The sequence below is a fragment of the Callorhinchus milii genome, unplaced genomic scaffold (genome assembly GCF_018977255.1).
Source record: "Callorhinchus milii isolate IMCB2004 unplaced genomic scaffold, IMCB_Cmil_1.0 Scaffold22, whole genome shotgun sequence".
Classification (NCBI taxonomy): Eukaryota; Metazoa; Chordata; class Chondrichthyes; order Chimaeriformes; family Callorhinchidae; genus Callorhinchus; species Callorhinchus milii.
In genome coordinates, this window is record NW_024704763.1 from 8,547,987 (window position 1) to 8,569,479 (window position 21,493).

Sequence of the window (21,493 nt, forward strand, 5' to 3'; positions counted from 1 at the left end):
TGACTATTAATTGACTCTTTGGAAAGTTATTATCCAACTGACTTTGCTAAAAAAAAGTTGTTTTTACAGTAGTGCACTCGATCTGTCCCAATGGTAAAGCTTCTTGTGATTATTGATTGCAGCCAGATCAGACAGAATGGAAGCTACATACAGTCACTACACCTTACAGTAAAGTTCTTTGGGATTTCTGATTCAGCGCCAGGTTAAATACAAGGATCACTATGGACATGTTTCTAACCCAGTTCATTGAATGATGAACCTGTAAAATGTAAACATAGTGATACATATTCAACACTTTATAGAAAAGTTGTATGTAGTCTCATCTCCATTCTTTTCCCCACATCCTTCTTCCCTCCACCCCCAACACATTGAAATACACAGATCAACACTGAGGCTAAGCCCAAGACCTGCTTTATCGCCCTTTGTTATATGTAACTTACTGTAGCCAACTATGGTCTCCGTCCAATGCACAAAGCGTCAACTGTAGATCACATGTACTTCCAGGCACATCAAATGGAGAGAATAGAGAAGCCAGGAAGAGCACATCAATCATAGGTGCCAAGCAATGCATATGGTATAGGATTTGGCTTCAATAAATGTTTCCGTACTAGTTAGTTTTAGCCATACAGGATAGTTTACTTCACACCAAGTGCAATACACATGTTACATTACACACGCTGAACCCTCATGTCAATAGTTGGCAAAAAAGGCATCACTATTTTGGGGTTGGAAACTAGACTCGACATTCCTGTGGTTACACTGGGAGAGTTCTGTGCAAGAGCCAGTTATATAATCACTTGACTTAAAAAAAATTGCTTTTGCTTCAATCTTGTGCTATTAGTTAATTTAAACTTTAAAACTGTCCAAATAATCTAGATCCAAGTGGTGTGATGGAGGATCAGGAGTAACTGATGTCTGAAAGCCAAATTAAGTTATTCTGCAAATAAAAAGAAATGTGCATATTTATAATGGATTGCATTATATAAAGTGAAATGCTAACCCATATATATATAAACCTATCCGTCTCTAACCAGGAACATGCCGGTTTGGAGTGACTAGTTTACTAGGGTAAGTGGGAGTGTAGTAATCAATAGAGACAAAAAACAGCTGGCTTTGCACTAAAAACAAAGCCTACAAAACAACATCTCGTAAGCAGCATCAAGAATCAACTGAACTTTAAGGCATCGACTCAAAATGAGTATTGTAGGCCTGAGTTTGAGATTTAGTTCATGTACAGTACTATGTAGGAAGCAGCCTGGATTTTGATCAGAATTTAGCAATAACAGCATTTGATACAGCACTTTATCACGTCATTGAGACGTCTCAAAGTGCTTCACAGAAAATATTGTAAAGTGAATTGATTGCATATTTTGTGGGCCAAACACAGCAATGTCCCACAAACAGTTATGGATTTGAGTGACCAAGTTATATTTATTCATTTTTGTGGGATTACTACCCCTGGAAAGCAATCCGCCAATCGATTGACAACCACCATCCGACTTACTGCTAGGTAAACAGAGGTATGTGGAATAAAGAAACTTGCCTAAAGTTTCTCCCTGCCCGAGAATCGAACCCAGGTCCTCTCACTTGTGAGGCGAGTGCTGGAATGAGACTTAGTAAGCTGCTAGGTAGTAAAACACCATTTAAAATTTGAAGAGTGCGGCTTCAGAACATGCGTTACAAATTACTCCCTGGAATGAAAGGCGAGAGAGGTGCACGGGTAGCCAATTGCTCCGGTTAGTTGCCTTCACGTCAGGACTCCATCATGTTCAGCTATTCTCTTCGGTAGTCACTAAACTAACAATGCCAATGAATACATTTACTGTGGTCAAAACAGCATGAGAACCACACACAGCTAGAATATGCTTTTGTATCAACCTAGGTTTCCCCAACACAGAATCATACACAACTACGGGAACTATTTAACATTCAGTCTTTATAATCTAGTTTCACATTCTAGAAGGATCAGCAACGTACATCATAAATCTTGCAGTCCTTACACAAGCATTAACCACTCTTAATACTTTTAAGTACTTAACACCAAGCAAAAGTAAGCAAAAAAAAACACAATACAATTGCACTTTTAAACTACCATATGGGCTATAATCAGATTTTTTTTCCAAACTCAATATCAACTGAACTAACATTTAAGTTATAATACAGATTACAATTTTGTTTTTAATTGCACAAAAAATCCTTGATGCATAAATATTCTTCATCACACCAGTACAAAAATACTTGTACCCAATATTGTTCAAAATACTTTTAAACAAGAACAGCTGATATTTGGCAAGATCGATCGGTTCTTCAGAAAAGATGACGCGTTAGCAAGCTGGGAGGCCATCTCTGAGGCTGTGGCAACTTCAAATCATACCGGTGAGATCTCCTGATTGTCAACTGGATGTTGGAGATTGGAGGTGTGTCCAATGGCAATAAGAAACTGGTGCTTAAAAGCTTTTAATCCTAAAACAAAGTCTTGAAATGGTTACTAGTCAACCACCTTTTGTTGCAAACCATCTTTATAAAATCATCAAACCAGGTCAACAGAAAGAGGGAACGAGGCACGAGATGAGAGAGGGGAGGGGAAGAGGGGTTAAAGACTAGGGTTGCAAGGTACAAACACATATACAAAAAAAACACAATAGATTAGATGCAGCATTCAGTCCATGCCACCCATATTTCACATGGTCTTGCCTTAAGCTGTTCGTCAATTCAATATTAACCTTGGATTCTGCAGCTCTGCAGGAAGATACCATGCTGCTCTGGTCCTTGCACCAGGTGTTTAATTGGGTCAGATTACATATTCTCCCGCGTGAAAATCCACCGGTAAAAGTCTTCAATCCACAGTCCTCCAAAAGATAGCTCCCAAGTTTGGTAGTTGGAATAAGCAAAGTTGAAGCTCATTCCCATAAGTGACCCTGAAAACAAATCCCGTATCCAGTCTGTCCTTGCACAGCACTCGATGGAGAAGCAATGTCTTGGATAGGGGCAGTCTAGAAATGAAAGAGTTTCAAATGAAATATGGTTAACACATCATTCTACAAGCTAAACAAAGGCTTCAACACCCAGTTGGGTAATCAATACTGGAATTGGAAGGCATCATATACATAGTTACAAGCCCTTAAAAGAATATTTCAGGGTTTTTATGGGTTGGGGTGTGCGTCTGTATAGCTCTTTTTTAACCTTGGAACGTGAACAGAAAAAAAAAAATTGTATACACAAGCATTAGCTCCATTCAACATCATTACCAATAATGTTGCAGTATGAATACATTCCAGCATGGAAACACATCGCAAGTTTATAGATGGTCATTGACACTAACTTAGCTGATACAACAGTGAATGCTAAAGACTCAATTCCCCACCAGTCCTAAAGTTGACTGTAGGATACTTACTAAATACTTCAACAAAACTGACGGGACTTCCATCCTTGCTGAGAAGCTTCAGATGGAGGGTACCAGCGCATCTGCAAGAAACAATTTGGGCTTTGAAAGACAAGATACAATACCTGATAAAGTTACACTGAGACCAAGTGCTGATATCTACCTTGGGCCTCACTCTATTAAATTCTGCACTATATACGCTGGTTCAAATCCCAGTGGATCCACTTGGGATTTTCACCCTTTTGAGATGTGATGAGTGGCCATCAGGTTGTCCGACAAATTGGGATGGGGGCGATATAGAAAATGGAATTACTGCTTGCAAGCCAATTATGACAAATCTGGAACTCTCTTGCCTCAAAAGACTGTGGATGCTGGATCCATTCAAATTTGCAAGACTGAGGTGGATAGATGTTTGTTTGGTCAGAGTATCAAGCGATATGGAACAAAGGCAGGTATTTGGAGATGAGGTACAGATCAGCCATGATCTTACAGAATGGTAGAACAGTCTCGAGGAGCTGAATGGCTTCCTCCTGTAAGCATCATGACCACCTATTTAGGAAGTCAATGGAGTCTTCCAGAAATAAAACAACAATGTGTGTTTAAAAAACCTCAGCACATTGGCATAAAGACATTATCCTAATGAAATAGTCTGGTGGTAGATTAGCTAATTTACAAAATGTTCCACCTGTGAAGTAGCTCTGTTCTCCCCACACACTTTAGTGTCCTGAAATTATACTGAATGAGATGTAATAGGTTCAAACAATATAAATATCCAAATTTAAATCACTGCAAGACGTGCTAGTGTTTATACTCCACAAGTCTCCACCAACTCCTTCTGTTCTCTAAAAGGACCCATATTCAAATTATGCCAGAAGGATTTTTATCAAGTTTCCTCAGATTGCAATAGAGCGGAACATTGAAACAAAAAAAAGCAAGTTTAAAATTTAATCTGTCTGCCATTTAAAGTTTAATATGCCCTGTTGGAATCCCAGAGAATTGGCTAGAGCTATGGAGTCCTGTAGTTCAGTGGTTAGAGCACTCGCTTTGCAAGCGAGACACCTGGGTTCAGGGCGAAACCATGAGCAAGTTTCCTTATTCCACACAGAGCCTAATAATAATCCCTCCAAAACAATAATAAATTGGTCATTTTCAATCCACGACCGTTTGTGGGACACTGCTGTGCGCAATTGGCTGCCGTGTTCGCCCACAAATATACAGTCAATTCACTTTACAGCATATTCTGTGAAGCGCTTTGAGATGTCAAGAAGATGTGAAAAGCGCTATATCAAATGCAAGGATTATTATTATTAATTATAGCTTGTGAAATACTTAACACACCTCAATTCACACTGCAACTGGAGCACTCAGCTTTAGAGGTGTATACGATGACCAACTTTCAAAGGCCAAAAATGTTCATGTTTCAATATTAAAAAAAATCCATTTTAAAATAGCACTCAAGTATTTGATTTGAGTTATGATACTTAAAAGCAACAACAAATTACATTTGTATAGTGGCTTTCACGTCAGGAGAACATCCCATTTGAAAATGACCTATGTCTTGTTAAGTGAACGATAGATAGCGCAAGCTGAGGCACACGCGCTTTGAGCAATGAAGTCTTGTGCTTTTTAAAAAAAAGTATATCTAATTGCTGGGCACACTGCCAGGCCAAGAGAAAAGTTACAACAGGTCAGGAAAGAATGATGGAGATTGGAATGCTTTTGAAACCTGGCCTCTAAAGCATGCAGAGAAGTCACAGGGTCTACAGTGGGCAATTTGTTTAATTGGTTTCTCAAGCTGCACAAAGCTGCACATTACAGAAGCCATTTGTTACCCTTTGTATTTAAAGCAAGTCTGAGGCAGGAGGTATCTGGGAGCAAACCCCCGTAGAAAACACACACCCTCATTTCACATTGCAAGAGAGCACCAAGATATGGCTTAATTTTACAACAAAAATTACACTTGTATAGCACCCTTCACATCAGAAAGATGTCCCAGGTCACTGGACAATCGGTGCATTTGGACCCGGGCTGGGAGTTGGAGTCAGGAGGGGTGGAGGGCAGGGGGTTGCCGAAGAGGAAGGTCTTTAGACGGGACTTGAAAGAGGTGAGAGGGGGTGAGGCAGAGGGATGGAGTTCCAGAATGTGGGGGCAGACTCTGGTAATAGGTCATTCTACCCATTCCTACATGAAATTGTTGATCAGGTTGAACCCCAAGAGGCCTCTAAGCCCAGCAAAGTTTGGAGCGTGGCTGAGGGCTCATTCGCTCACTTGGATGTCTTGACCACGATGTCCATCCAGGAAGTATGCTGCAGATCATATATTGAGTACAACAAATTGCATTTATGTAGCTCCTCTCATGTAGGGTAGTATCCCAGAGCACTTGAGGGTAATGATCCTTCGGCTCATCCCTCCAGAAATCATCCCCTCCCCGACCCCACCCGAGCTTTTTAAATGATTCCCAGTGTCCTGGTCTGAAATACCGTTCCTAGTAACCTGTTCCAATTGTTGATTAATAATACTTGCATTTGATATAGATTGAGATGTCTCAAAGCGCTTCACAGGACAGTGTAAAATGACACATTTTGGGTAAAGGAAAGCTTCCTGGTGTCAGTCCTGAAATTGTTCTTTGCAATGCTTAACCTGTGTTCTCTTGTTTTACTGTCTTGATGTATCCGAAAGTATTCTACGTTTACTTCTTCAATCCCATTTAAAATTGTATGCACCTCTAGAAGGTCCCCTTGAGACATCCTCACCAGACTGAAGAGGATAATTGGTGTTTGTGGCTATGGTTCATCATCCAGGTGTCAGCCAGCTCGTTCAGCCGCACTCTCGCCTCTGTGGATACAAGCCCCATGACAGAACTCCGAGCTCGTACAATATAGGCTGACACTCAGCCCAGTGTTTGAGGGAGCGTTGATTATAGGAGATGTGGCCCTTCAAGCTGAGATCTCGTCTGCCTGTCCAGGTGGCTAAAAATCCTTGGACGAGCACTTAGCATCTTTCTTGTAAAGCAGTGAGGCAGCACTTTAAGTATACTGAATACACGAGTAAAGAGATTGATGAAGGCACGGTCAAAAAGGTAGCTTTTTTTTAAAAAAAAAAACAAAAAAAAGGTTTTCAGATAGAAAAGGGAGAGCATAATAACCATTTGGAGAGAGAGGTTCCTAAGGGCCTGGTCAATAATCTAGAGAAAAAAAATAAACGAGTCACTTCACAGCTGTTTGTGGGACATTGCTACAGAATTAATTGCTATTGAAATTCTCCATCATTGTAGGATGGTAGGAGGCAGAACAGATGGATATTTTTGTCTTTTTTTGCCCAGCTATTCTTATCTTCCTTCATTGCTGTCCACAAGTTGGTCACTGTGGTCACCTACAGCAAGCAATGAAGCTTGGCGAGGAACATTTAGGCATCAAAATGCCAAGATTGCTTCAGTAGCATTCAATGACTCAAGCCAAACGGAGGGAAGTGCTAGCTAGTTAGGCTGGGAAAGAATCATCATGAGAAGTTGCTTAAAAAAACAATTGGTGACAAGAAAAAGATGTGGACAACATGTGCCCTGTGTTAATATAATTGGATATTCAGAATACTATGGGAAACAGCACAATCACATAAGGGGTTAAAGCGAAGGAAAGTCAAGAGGAACGAATGAACTTCCTACACTCCGGTTTGAGACAATGTTAGCAAATCGGCACTGACCTTGTCCTGTCCAGGTGCTAAACACCAGTTTGGATAAAACTCTTAGATCACAAAGAGGCTGATTTAAACCCAAGTCTTAAAAGTTTGGCCCTGGCCGTTTCATTTCAAATCAATGAACAAATGTCCCACATCAGGAGTTTGAACTCAGCCTCCAGGCAGTGCTGAGGGACATTAAACCGAGGTCCGTTTAGTGCCTCTTCAGGCAGCTGTTAAGGATCCTGCAGGCAGTACTGTAAATGGGAGGTTTCTTCCAACATCCTGGCCAACAATCATCCAGTTAAAATTTACGTTGTCACTCACTCCACGGTCATTTGTTTGCGGGATGCTGCTGCGTGCAAATTAAATTAGCTGCTGCGTTTTCTCACTAAACAGTCACTATCTTACAGTCAAGACCTGTGAAGCACTTCCACACATGGAGGATGTCCTGAAGACATTCATCAAACACAAGTATTATTAAAATTGTTCCAGCCAAGTCTGAGCAATCCAGGCACCAGTTCTCACACACACTACGATTGAAAGTTCACCCAGTGTAACGCTTCGCAGGACCTTTTCATCTTTAACCTCATGTTTTGCTATGGGAACGGTTTATCAAATTAAGATCCAACCTCTCCAGCTCTGCCGTGCTTCTACTTTGTGAAGAAAATCCGTAGCGTATAATTAAGCACATTGTTCAACCATAAAATGTATCATGAAAAAGGCAGGTACACTTCCAAAAAGTTCATTGAAAAGACTGGCTGATTTCACTGGTTTAAGATAAGCCAGGAAGCATTTGCAGTTCTAATCTGCTTTACGTTTAGACAAATCTTGGTTAGTACAATGACAAAAGGGCAGCCAATTGGGATCAAAAAATCTAATCGTCGCACTCAATATAGAGCTTTATTAGCTCAAAAAGTTAAGCGATTTACTGTAAAGTGTTGTGACTTTGTAGGCAATCTCAGCAGCCAAGCTGTGCACAATATCACAGAATTATACAGCACAGAAGGAGGCCATTCGGCCTATCGTGTGTGCCGGCTCTTTGAAAATCAATCCCATTCCCCCGCTCTCTCCCCAGAGGCCTGCAAAATATCTCACAAACAGCCATTGAATGAATGACCAATTTTACCTGGGGAATTGTCAGCTAGGACACAGAGAAATGCTTCTTTATCAAATAGTGCCATCAGATCAGACAGAAGGGACCTCGGTTTAATGTTTCATCTGAAGGACTATTTCAAAGATAAGGGAGTTTCTCTCCTAATGTTCTGGCCAACAATTCCCCCCAAATAAAAATGGGTCATTCATTTCATAGCTGTTTGTGGGATATTGCTGTGAGCAAACTGGTTGCTGGGTTCGCTATGAATTACAGTCACTGCACCTTACAGTCCATCCTGTGATCTGACAAGAAAGGCTCTACATCAAATGTAAGGATTACTATTATGGCTGTTTGTTGGATCTTCCACTGCACATGGCTGCTATGTTAGCCTTCCATATAGTCACTACACACAATTCCAAGGAAGCTGGTGAATCTGATTTGATGCTCTTGGCCGGGGGCGGGAGGGTTCCAGCTTTTTGGCTGCCGAGGGCCAGAAGCCCTATTTGAGGAACATCCGCTGGCTGCATAAGCAATACATTTGGGTTTCCTTCCCAGAAACATAACATTTATAGGTTATGGAGGGAGCGGATGGGCCAGATAAAATGGAGGGAGGGGAAAGGGAATGAAATTAGCCAGTTGGGACCACCCTGTTCTAGACAAATATTGAATGTGAGGATTATTAAAGTATAATTGAGGCACTCTATCCTCCTATCTCTGACAGTTGGCAGCAAATTGAACAAGGTTAACTTATTTCTACACTGCAAGCCCTTTCAATCCCCTCAATGTTTCATGTAGAAAGTCACTTGAACCCTGGAAGTGAGCTCAGAGTTTAGGACTAGCCAACCACACTTGCAGCACCGTCTGAACACTCCATCTTTCTCCATCCAAATATGCTTCAGACTAAGAGGAGAGAAAGCTGTACAAAGCAGAGTGCTCTAGCCCCTAGTTCAGGCAGTGCTAGGTTGTTGTCACATTACTGCACACATGAGGTAGAAGCATCATGGTCATAGCACTTGCTACAAAAATGGGTTTCTCAGAACAAAGCTGCCTTTTAATCTTTAGCATTAACAGCTCCAAAATAACTCCTGGGTTGTGAAAGCAAATCGTGATCTTTATTGCAATATTTAAGCATCAGTATTTTCCCAAGTGTTTCAAAGAAACGGAACTGTAAGTAATGCTTTCCCTGCCCTTCATTCTAAAGTCTCTCATTCTAATACGCCACACTGCTGCCATGCACCTCTTCCTGGGTCCTCACACATCAACAACATTCCAAGTCTTTTGTTTCCACAGACAACACTCAGACCCTCCTGTAAGGAAGTCTATATTCCTCCACTCAGTGCATCAATGCCACACAGGCAATTACAGTAAAGGTTTTACTCGTAGGCAGAATTGCAATCCAACCAACAAATCTAGGGGAAAGGGGAAGGGGAGAAAGAGAACGTTAGTTAGTCCACATAAACTCAATGGAAACATTTCACACTACACTTACCTGCAAGCCCTCGCTGCTTATGAAGTTTGGGATTGTGCACATTTGGGAATTTAGGGGCAAGAATTTAGAAGGACAATTCCTCCCTTCTCAAGGAGGAACTGTTTACAAGAAAGACTGAAATCATATTCACTAGGTTAGAATGGGAAGAGTTCTTACCCTCAGTCTGAACATTCCCAACAAGATGGGCGGCCATTAGTGGCATCTTGGTCTGCAGTTAAGAACATAACTAAGAATTTGCTAGGTGAAGGATGACCAAGGTCCATCAAGTTCACCTTCCACCATCCAGTCGTTTGACCTTTTGTGTCCCAAACTATATACTGTATCCTGAGATATTTTCTAGCAGAAATCCATCTAATTGATTGTTGAAACAAACAGCAGTTCTGCTTCCACTGTCCCCTAGGGAACCTGTTCCATATGTTTACTACTCACTCATTGATGTAAAGTCTCCGCAGATTTGATCTGAATTTACCCATTTTCGATCAGTTCATCTTGGGCTCTTCCCGTTCTAAGTATGGCAGAGCTCTTAATTGCACAGAAGCTTGGGATGCAATTTCCAACAGTTAGAAAAACTGCCAAGACTTTCCAGGATACAACCATGCAAAAGCCACAGAAGCCAATGTTAACCTGAACCAGATACTCCATACCCAGTTATACAGGTTACAGGAGCCCTCAGAGCAATTGCACCAGTTTACAAACGAACTGAAAATAGGGTTCAAAAGCCAGCCACGTTGGGTGAAGCCAATGGAAAGCAGTAAGGTAGGTAGTTAAAAGGGCACCATGTTCATGAAGCATTTGCCAAGCTTGCTCAGGAAAGGAGAAGTGCCATGCGCCATTACTATGACATGCAAGTGAAGCAACGTGTTAAGTAGGCATTGTGCTGTGTTCACAAGCTTTGCCAGACACTTCCAAGACTGTGCCCCTTTAAGCACCACCTTTCCACATTGGGAATACCATGCTTTGCCAGAGTTTTTGATCTAATATACAACAGTAATAGACCTACAGTGTTCACAAAGTCCTATCAACGCTCGTTTTTTTTTCTCACCACAAATTTATATTCTGTTGCAGAAGAGTCGAGTGTAACCATGTCTGACAACTTCCTTCTCACTAACTCCATCGACGTTATACCGAACATGGCGACGGATCATTATCTGCCACAAAAATGATGGCGCTCACTCTCACCCATCCTCTGGATGGCTAGATCTAGTTAAACACTTGTACTGAATACAACTAAGTACCTCTAAATACAATTAGCATCATTCTTCCACAGGTTTCAGTTGTTGGTCAGTGCTCTGTAGAAAAAAAATGCACATGGGGGTAACAGGACTTTGTGAACACCCTGTACATTGTACAACAGATTAATTGTAGGTTCTTCCATTGAGGGGCATTACTACTGGTGAAGCCAGTCATAATCTAGGGATGATTAAAATTCAAGCATCGATTCCATCCTTATTCCTGAATGTTAATGAGCATAGAAGCACTGGGTGGCTGATACAGTTCCTTTGCAAACAGACTCTGCATTAGACAAGCCAATGAATACATCGACACCTTCAATAGCCAAGCAAATTAGATGTTAATACCAACAGGAGTCAAATGATTGACTGGTTGCACATAGCAATAATTCAGGTTTGGAAGACAACCCTTTCAGTCCACCTTGCCAACTGCTCCTTATAAAGGGCTGTTAAGAGACTTCAGTTGCTTGGAAGCCATCAATGGACTTCTTGGGGAAAAGAAAATCAGGGCACACAAAGAGAGAACTTCTCAAGCACACTTTGTTACCACGTGTCCGGTCAAAAAGTAGCCGGATAGCCACAGGTGATGGAATAAAGAGGTGGTTCTTTGTGCAGAAGTTTAAGATTATTTAGCACAGGCCTGAGTGGTCAACACTGAAAATACCAATTTGTGCTCATTTGCCAAAGATCACATCCAATGATAAAAGTGGCCAATATAGTTGTAACAGAGTCGTGGACTGACAAGACATGAGCAAACGCGTCATAAGGACTGTTAATTCTTTTACAAGATTAGGGCTGTGTTGAACCAGCATTTACAGACCAGAAACAAATCCCAGCCCAAAACCTTCAGAGCCAATCCCAACACACTGCTGTAGAGGAAATGGTGGCATTTGTTAAATAATTGTGGAACCACAGTTTTATTAAAATAATTCTATTGAACAAAAGTAACATTGAAGAGGAAAAGGTACTTACTTAGTAATCCAGCCTTGCTTCCAGGTATCCAGGAAGTTCCTTTGTCGCCAGAAAATGCACTTCTAGCTCATTCTAGGCTAGTTACTGCACCATTAGTCATTTTACTGCCCTTAGACCTGCTAAAGTAGAGTGGTCCATGCAAATCTTGACTCAAGGCAATGAGTTGGCAATGATGCAGCCCATTTGGCTAGTGTATTAGTAAGAATCTAGTTTAGGTACCAAAGGTTTGTTCATGGGAGGTTGGGCTCAAGAGGAAGAAGTTGTGCCCTGTGCAGAGAGGTGCTGGAAGTGGTGTATTGCTGACGAGGCTACCATTAGTTACCTGAGCGTGAAGTGCAGCGGCTGCAGCAGCAGCTGCGGGATAGGTGAACGCAGCGTGTGGAATGGCAGGGGTCAGTTCGGCAGTGTACAGTGGATAGGGTGCCCAGGCCTCTGGAGATGCAGGGATCAGTGCTGTCCCTGCAAGGTCATCTGCAATTGGGGGGAGAAAACAACAAGTGCAGTTTTATCAGGTGAAGGCACCAAACCATCAGTTTTATCTAAAATAGGTGTGAGAGCATCTGAGAACACAATGGGACGCTATGGAGGGAGTCCGCAGCAAAGAACATGTTGCCACTTTGGTCTCGAAACCAAATTTCCATCTCAGCTTAGCTTGTAATTCTTCATATTTAACATAGTGTAGAATTGAGCTTCATTTGGAGTGACTTCCCCCACCCCCAGTTCCTTATCTAGCATTAACTTCCAAATAGAATATCATTGGCATATAAATCCAACAGTCTCTCAAAAGCCCACTGGGGAGCCAGGCTTCCATTCAACAAGGATCTCGGATCAAGAAAAGATCCAGCAACGTGGCATCAATGAGCAGATTCCAAAGCAGTTCAGTTGAGTCCTCAAATGGTGCGGTGGGTCATCTTAGATTTTTTTCTTTGTGGGGGGTGGGGGAGTGGGGAAGGATTTAAAGAAAAGTGAGTTCATTATAGACACCGGCCTCCATCCCGCAGAAGTGCACCTCTCAGCCACACATGGGGTGGGAATACCTGGGTGTGTAGAAATCCATGATCAGAATCCTGTTTTATTTGCGGGATGAAGTGCAGTGGTGGGCAGCAGCACTAGGGACCTAAAGGGGCAGAAGGACCAATGCTCCTTAACAGTCCCCACTTTATGGACAACACTACCGGCCCCGATTACATAGCACGGTCACTGAGAAAATGTAACTAGATAGATTTAGCTTACACTGGTAACGGAACTTGAACATCTGAGCCAATACTTACAAGGGTCTCGTGCAATGAAGTGTGCTCCCAGAGCAGGGTGCATGTTTGTGGGATTGGGTGTCCCCATCAACTTGCTTTTGGCCATCTTTGTGTTGGCTTTTGCAAACTCCAACCGCAGAGTCTGGGGGTTCTCAGGATCGAAGCGAATGCCCTGAGGAGAGACAGAAAGACAAGGGGCGGAGGGGAAAATAGCATCTCACTTTATAGCAACACTTCACACCGATCCAGGCAACCTTAGGACTGCACATTTCAGATAAGCAGTCTCTCACAAAGAGATCGCAGTGCATGAACGATAGAAATCCGCTGGCGGGTTAAGATTTTGGACGGCTCCAGATTCCCTTTGAAGTGCACAAATGAGTAAAGCTGGGTTTGAACAAAGCCACTTGTACAGAAAATGCAAAGCTGAGCCGATGCCAAAATGTGGGCACAGCAGGACCACATATTGGTAGAGCGGTGACAGCTAACCACCCAATCATATTTCTCCAAAACATTGAGTACAGCCAAGAGGAAACAAATAAACCCAGCACTTCATTTATACTGGAGTATCTGAAGCCCAGTCACCCAAGGGCACCCATTAATTACCGGTAACTGCGTTCAAACCATCATAGTGGTTGGCTACGAGAAGGGGAGATAGGAAGCTAGCTCGTAGGAGATGTCACTTTTCTACAAGGGTGTCTTACTAGCCGTCTCCCCAGGCCTAGGACGCTGCCTGCCTGCTCCCCGAAATCTAACCTTTAAGTCTGACCCAGCGAGCATAGGAATCTGGAGTAAATGAAGTCCCTGTGGGATGCAACTTCAGATCAGTGATAGTTTTATATTAAAAAAATTTAAAAAGAAAATAATCTGCATTTATTTAGCATCTTTCAGCTCTGAGAGGGGCGCTATATAAATGCAAGTTGTTGTTGCCATTTCACTTGGGGGTAGCGTCTCAGACATAAGAGGATGTATTCTCTCTTCCCCTCTTCTTTCTTCCCCCACCCCGCCCCACCTCAAATTGTTTGGAAGGAAAGGGAGTGGGGTTTTGAATGGACATGGTTTATAAACTTACATTTAGTGCATTCTTAGCAGCTTCAGCTCCGGTACGACTGTCAAAGGTAACAAACCCAACTGGCTGAAAGAGAAGTTTCACCAATTATTTTCACGATTAATCCCGCTTGAACCAGGTATTCATGTCACCGCAGAAATACAGAAAAGCACTCTCATACACGAGATACTTACGTTTGCTACAAGGCCTTTCATATCAGGAGGATGTCTCAAAGTGCTTCACACAATAGTGTGAAACAGACTTTTTGCTGGCAAACGTGGCAACACGTATAATAGGATGCAGCAACATTTCAGAAATAATAATAATCATCCTTACATTTGATATAGCGCCTACTCATCATTCAGACGTCTCAGTATATTCAGAATATACTGTAAAGTGGATTGACTGCATATATTGTGGGCAGCCAATTCGCACACAACAGTGTCCCACAAACAGGCATGAAACAAATGACCAATTTTTTATTTGGGGAATTGTTGGCCAGGCCACCAGGTGAGAGAAACATCTGATGCTGGGGAAGAGGCTGGTGCACAGAGCAGCCAGTGTGGAGTTTACATTCCACACGTTTAGAAGCTATTGCTCAGCTCTTTCACGTTTATAGCCCCATTTATTTCCCTCGCTCCACGCACAATGCAATGGTGAGGGTATTTTGTCTGGATCAAAGTTCTGAGAAGTTCAGTGCTGTCCATTGCCTGACTGAGTTCATGTTTTAGAAAGTGAAGACTTAGCCTTTTCGGAGCTGGATTGATGACTTGCCAAGCCCAGTTGCTCCAATTAGTGGAATTACTGTGGCATAATGAGACGTTGAGTTGCAAAATGCCAGGCTCGCAGTATCTACATGGCAAGAACTATTCCCAAAGACGATGCAGAGGTCATAGAAACATTTTACATTGCAAAGACTCTGGTAAACAGGTTATTCGATATTCCTTTACCTATCTTGGAAGGGGGGTGGGGGGAAAGAGAGAGAGAGAGAGTAAAAAGGGAGAAAAAGTTGGGTGCTTTAATTAACACGCAAAAGAGTACACTGACATTCCAGTTGGAGAATGGGAAAGAGAAACACAGTATACAAGCACGCTGCCTATTCAATCAATTGCAGAGGCCTTTCCAAGTCAGCTAAGATCTTGGAATTGTTAGTGAAGCATCTGTGCCACTGACTGGCATGGGTACTTGGCAGGTCAGAGGACAGAGTGAGCTTTGTACATGGAGATAATGTACCATGGGCTTCACTTCCAAAGTGTCTTGACAACCAGATCTTGCAAGGGTTTCACATGTGGCCAGTATTTCTGCATTGTAAACTGAAGAATATGAAGAGAGAGAGAGAAAAAAAATGCCAGAAAGATCAAACTTTAATTCTCTACAGATAAAAACATTAGTGCAATTGTCAGGGGTTCCGTCCTTCAGGTGAGCTATTAAACCGAGGTCCTGTCTGCCTGCACAGATAAATATAAAAGGTTCCAAGGCGCTATATTTTTATATAATATAAAAAATGATTTCCTCTGTATCCTGGCCAACAATCTCCCAGAGAGGAAAATCATGGCGGTTTGTGGCACATTGCTGTCTGCAAAATGGCTGCCACATTTCCTAACAAAAACAGTTACTACACTTTACATGGTGTCCTGCAAAGCATTTTTGAGACAGCCACAAAAGGGACTATTATCAAATATAAGTATTATACCTTTTCTTCATGGGTCAGCAGAAGTGACAAGTTTCTCAGCCAAAAGTTTCCATGGAGCCATTGAGTTGCTGCTGACCCCATATCAACCTGTCCATTCCCTCCACTGAGCCTGCTCCACACCTCCTGCCCACACCGCCATTGGTGGTTGGGACGTAAAAGGCACTTTACAAACGTAACTTGTTGTTGCTGGCTTCTGCGTGGAGGTCAAATACTTTACCAGACATCAAACCCATCTCCAGTTGTGGCCTCGGAATATTCAACATGCAACAGTAGGAAAGCTTAGTAGCTTCTAAGTTAGCACAATTAGGGCAAAGTTGTGATTCCACAGATTTGAATAATCTGAACACATGAGAGCAATGGAATTTATTCACAATTCCAGAAATTTAACACAAGCCACTTTACTACACTGAGCAAGTTGTGACAAGTAGGAACAAGGCTCCAGTCTGGTACCTTTGCAATAGCTGCTCACCTTCAGCTGAAGCTCAAAATAGAATCTCAAGCAATTTGCTCGAGGTTCAAGCCAATCCGAGTGTGCGAAAAACAAAAATCTCACTTAAGCAAATGTAACCTGCGTTATATATTTTTATCTGAAAGACTCCATATAAGCAAAAGATAATTGTTGTGTACATGTCTGCTAAAATACAGTCTTAATCTATACCCTTGCAATTTTTATACATATTACAATTACTGGCGATCTTATTAGGATGAATTCCACTGGTTTATAATAATAATCCTTACATTTGATATAGCTGCTTATCACATCTTCAAGATGTCCAAGCACATCAGAATATATTGTAAAGGAAATTGGTTGTATTTTTGTGGGCGAAACGAAGCAGTCAATTGCGCACAGCAGTGAGCCACAAACAGTCGTGGATTGAAGTGACCAATTGATTATTATATATTTAAGCAATTATTACCCTGAGAAATGCAATCTGCCAATCGACTAACAATAAATAATAATAATCCTTGCATTTGATATAGCGCTTTTCACGTCGGGAGGACATCCCAAAGCGCTTCACAGAATATACTGTAAAGTGAATTGACTGTATATTTGTGGGCGAACGCGGCAGCCAATTGCGCACAGCAATGTCCCACAAACAGTCGTAGACTGAAAATGACCAATTTATTATTGTTTTGGGTTTTGGAGGGATTATTATTAGGCTCTGTGTGGAGTAAGGAAACTTGCCCAAGGTTTCGCCCTCTGCCTGGAATTGAACTCAGGTCTCTCGCTTGCAAAGCGAGTGCTCTAACCACTGAGCTACAGGACTCCACTCTACAGGACAACCAGGTTCCTACTTACTGCTGGGTAAACAGAAGTATATGGAGTAAGGAAACTTTCCCAACATTTCACCCTGCCAGGAATCGAACCCCACGTCTTTTGCTTGTGAGGTGAGTGCTTTAACCATTGAGCTACAGGACATGTAATCCTATTGTGGTCAGTTAAGTTAGTAAAGACCTTGAGTTTCTTCTGGTGTCCTGGCCAACACCCCCAATAAAACTGGTTATTGACTTGATTGCTTCACTTCACTTTGTGGAGTCCTGTGGCTCAGTGGTTAGAGCACTCGCTTTGCAAGTGAGAGATCTGAGTTCAATCCCCGGCAGGTCAGGGTGACACCTCGGGCAAGTTTCCTTACTCCACACAGAGCCTAATAATAATCCCTCCAAAACCCAAAACAATAATAAATGGGTCATTTTCAATCTACGACTGTTTGTGGGACATTGCTGTGCACAATTGGCTGCCGCGTTCGCCCACAAATATACTGTCAATTCACTTTACAGTGTTCTGTGAAGCGCTTTGGGATGTCCTCCCGACGTGAAAAGCGCTATATCAAATGCAAGGATTATTATTATTGCTGTTTGCAGAATGTTGGGTACAAACACTGAACTGTCCTGTGCCTTGGCACGTCCTCCCGACATGAAAGGCACTATATAAGTGCAAATTGGCTACTGTGTTCGCCCACAACAGCCACTGCAATTTACAGTACATCCTGCGAAATGCTTTGGGATATTCTCCCGACATGAAAGGTCCTGGACCAAAAATACAAGGCAAGAATTAGCCCAGCTACAGTGAGAGAAAATCAACTGTGTTACTGCTTTAATACTTAAAGGCTGGGCACGAGCTTCACAGGACACAGAGTAATGAGATCTTTTACAAACTCTCAGAAGTGGCCGATTACTCCAAAATCTGTTGCAGAAACTGCTTACACCACACCCAGAGTACAAGCTTATAATAGAATAGGAGGCCATTTGGCCCATCAGGTGTGTGCCAGCTCTTTGGAAGAGTTGCCCGATCAGTAACTCTCTCCCGCTCTTTCCCCATATCCTTACAAGTTTTTCCTGTACCAGTTCCCTTTTGAAAGTTGTTATTGAATCTAATTCCACCAACCCATTCAGGCAGTGCATTCCAGACCGTAACAACTGTGTAAACCCAGAAACGCATCATGTTAACCTAAACTCAACACAAAAATAGAAGTCTGTTTGAATAATGACTGGACTTTCAATGTGCAGACAGATGGGGGTTCAACAACTCGCATTTATACAGAGCCCTCCTTGCAGAAGTGGTGATGGCACCCTTAGCAATAGTATTGTTTCAAGCAGGGGAGCAAGGGAAGGTCTTCAGTTATGATCTGAATATAGACAAAGAAGATGAGGCAGAGATTAAGAGGTTTGGGGTAGAGTGGCAGAAAGCATGGCTGCCAAAGGTGCAATGGGGCAGAAGGCCAGAATTGGCCAAGGGCAGGGGATGTGCAGGGGAGTGCAGCATCAGTGGATCTTAGTCCAGTTTTAAATCTACTTTATCCAACTCAAGAATTGTACTGAGCATAAAGTCTGTACAAGCCCCTTTGCAATCTGGAGTCGAATCGGAACACCTGCATGTTATTCTTTGCTACACCTTCAAGGCATTCTCTGTCACTTGCATCATTTAATTGCGTTTAAGTTGTTTGCACAAAGGGTAGCAATTGGGGGGTGGGGGGAATGTTAGTGAAAGCAAGGTTTCTTAAAATACACAACAAGGCTCCATAACTGAAACCATTCCAGTCACACCCACATTAGTTTAATTACCATCTGGGAGATTAGATAACAGGCCAGAACAGAGGTACAGGTGTGCACGTGTGTGGGGGTGGGGGGAGGGAATGGTGTGGAGAACAAGCACTGCAGAGTTTAAAACTATTTAAACAGAATGTAAGTCCTTGATTTGCTCTAGATTATAGGGAGCAAGAATGTTTAATGGATTCAAATATCCATATATGGACTGGAACAAAAGATGTGATTCAATAAGTAAACAAAACTTCCTTTGTATACTGACCACCTAAGCTGCTGTGGAGCAGGGAAGGAAAATTCATAACTAGTACATCCTGCGATCAGTCTTGGTTACCCCAATAAGATTATTAAGTTCAGCTAAATCAAAAACGTTTTATTAAAGACATTTAGGTTTTTTCCGGCAGGAGCAAATCCCGATGTACATCAAATTGCAGCAACAACAACTTGCATTTATATAGTGCCCCTCACGTGGAGTAGCGTCCCAGAGTGCTTAAAGCACAGCGGCTAATGAAAGCTTACTCGTTTCAGAGGCTTGTGCAGGAAAGAGCTACCGAATAACTGTTGCTTATGTGTATCTAATACTGAAACTGGAAGGGATTCACCGCTTCGAGTAAATTCAACGCAGATCCCTTTTTTTGCACCCGGGATTCCCAGCTATTCATCTTGCACAGCCCAATGGGACAAGAGCACATTTATATACATGCTGCCATCTGTATCAAGGTTTTATTCAACACTCAGCCACTCGCAACCTCACCAGCCCCAAATTCCATCATCCCAGCCTCCATATGGATTGCTTTCATTCACAGGACCACTCTTCTACCCACTTCCCAAACTACCTACTTCCTTGGGTTGGAAGTAAAGCCTGGCTAACATAGTAGCATTCTCATCTGCAAAAGTGCAGTGTTATGGGATCAAACCCCATATCAAGACTCTAAACTTCTGAACTTTAAGAACGGTGCTGGGGGTTGGCTGTTTATGGTTGGGTGAGATATTAAACCTGTGCTCATTCAAGTGGACATCAACAATCCCATAACACTACTCAAAAAGTTCCCCCCACCCCCCCGGAGTCCTGGCCAATAATCTCCCAGATACAATTGGTCATTGACTTCATGGGCCATTGCTGTCAGTCACTAAAGTAAATCCTGCAAAGTGCTTTGAGAAAGAAGGTACTAAAGGAACAAGACTTTGGATGTTTCCTTCATGGATTGAGTTCAGTCCAACAGTTACTTAACAAGACTGCTCAAGGCCACTAATTGGAGTGTTAGAGATGGTAGGATGCAATAAACACAGCTCCCTCTCAGGAGCTCACTTCATATTGGTGTGAATAATAATTACATTACTTGAATTTGATATAGGCCTTATCACATCAGACATCTCAAAAACCGTCACAAAAATATACTGTAAACTGGATTGACTATTTTGTAGGTGAAACATAGCAGCCAATTGTGTACAGCAGTCTCCAGCAAATGGTCATACATTGAAGCAAGTCTAGCACACGTGTTATTAAGACATTTAGTGAGACTTATTCATTCTTAACAGCTTAGAGCAAAAATTGAAACTAGCCTCCAATTGGCAGATATTAAGCAAAGTTCTTATCCAAGAGAAATGTGGCTCTTCCTAATGTCACTTTGACCAGAACATGATCAAACCAAAAAGGAAAATTTCAGGATTTATTTTTAATCAGCTGGATGTCTGAAATGTGCAGAAGCCCAGCACCAAATTTTCCAAAAGTTATCCAAACTACAAAGAGCTTCATCTATGTACATGGAGTTTGCCACCATCTAAAATGGAATTTTAGATGTGCCTCCCAGTAGTGACACATGCTGCTTACCCAATTACAGACAGGATATGTGCAAGGTAGCAAGAGCTAAGTTTTACTATATTTCGCAAAGCCCAATGAAGCGAGAGACAGCAAGTTAATATACTTCCTACCATCTGGATCACAGAAAGAAGAGTTGAATAGGATGTTCTGTCATCAATGTATACAATGGAGTCCTGTAGCTCAGTGGTTAGAGCACTCGCTTTGTAAGTGAGAGACCTGAGTTCAATTCCAGGCAGAGGGCGAAACCTTGGGCAAGTTTCCTTACTCCACACTCCTAATAATAATCCCTCCAAAAAAACAAACAATAATAAATTGGTCATTTTCAATCTACGACTGTTTGTGGGACATTGCTGTGCGCAATTGGCTGCCGCGTTTTCCCACAAATATAGTCAATTCACTTTACAGTGTGTTCTGTGAAGCGCTTTGGGACGTCCTCCCGACGTGAAAAGCGCTATATCAAATGCAAGGATTATTATTACTATTATTATTATCAAACACAGCACCTTGGAGCTAGCTCAGCTCCAAGGAAAATAATAATAATCCTTGCATTTGATTATAGTGCCTTATCATATCGTTGAGTGAATTCTGTGGGCTAAATATGGCAGCCAATTACACATAGTAACGTCCCATAAATAGTTCTGGATTGAGTGATCAAATTATTTATTCATTCAAGGGATTATTAGCCCCAGAAGGTGAACCGCCAATCAACTAACAACCGGGTTACTACTAGATAAACAGAGATGTGTGGAGTAAGGAAATTTGCTTAAGGTTTCTTCCCAACCAGGAATCGAACCCGGGTTC

At 42.1% G+C, this 21,493-nt stretch overlaps 1 protein-coding gene across 5 annotated transcripts in view; it reads right to left on the reverse strand.

The window, feature by feature from the left end:
- Window positions 1-1,917: 1,917 nt before the first annotated feature.
- Window positions 1,918-21,493, reverse strand: part of rbpms2 (RNA binding protein, mRNA processing factor 2) — a 42,764-nt gene continuing 23,188 nt past the window's right edge. The window contains exons 4-7 of one of the 5 annotated variants that reach the window (XM_042342900.1): window positions 14,160-14,222; window positions 13,112-13,262; window positions 12,163-12,311; window positions 1,918-2,993 (exon numbers count right to left, since the gene is read on the reverse strand). In XM_042342900.1, the coding sequence (XP_042198834.1) occupies window positions 2,901-2,993; window positions 12,163-12,311; window positions 13,112-13,262; window positions 14,160-14,222 (456 nt within the window). In that variant the 3' untranslated portion in view covers window positions 1,918-2,900. 5 annotated transcript variants of the gene reach the window in all.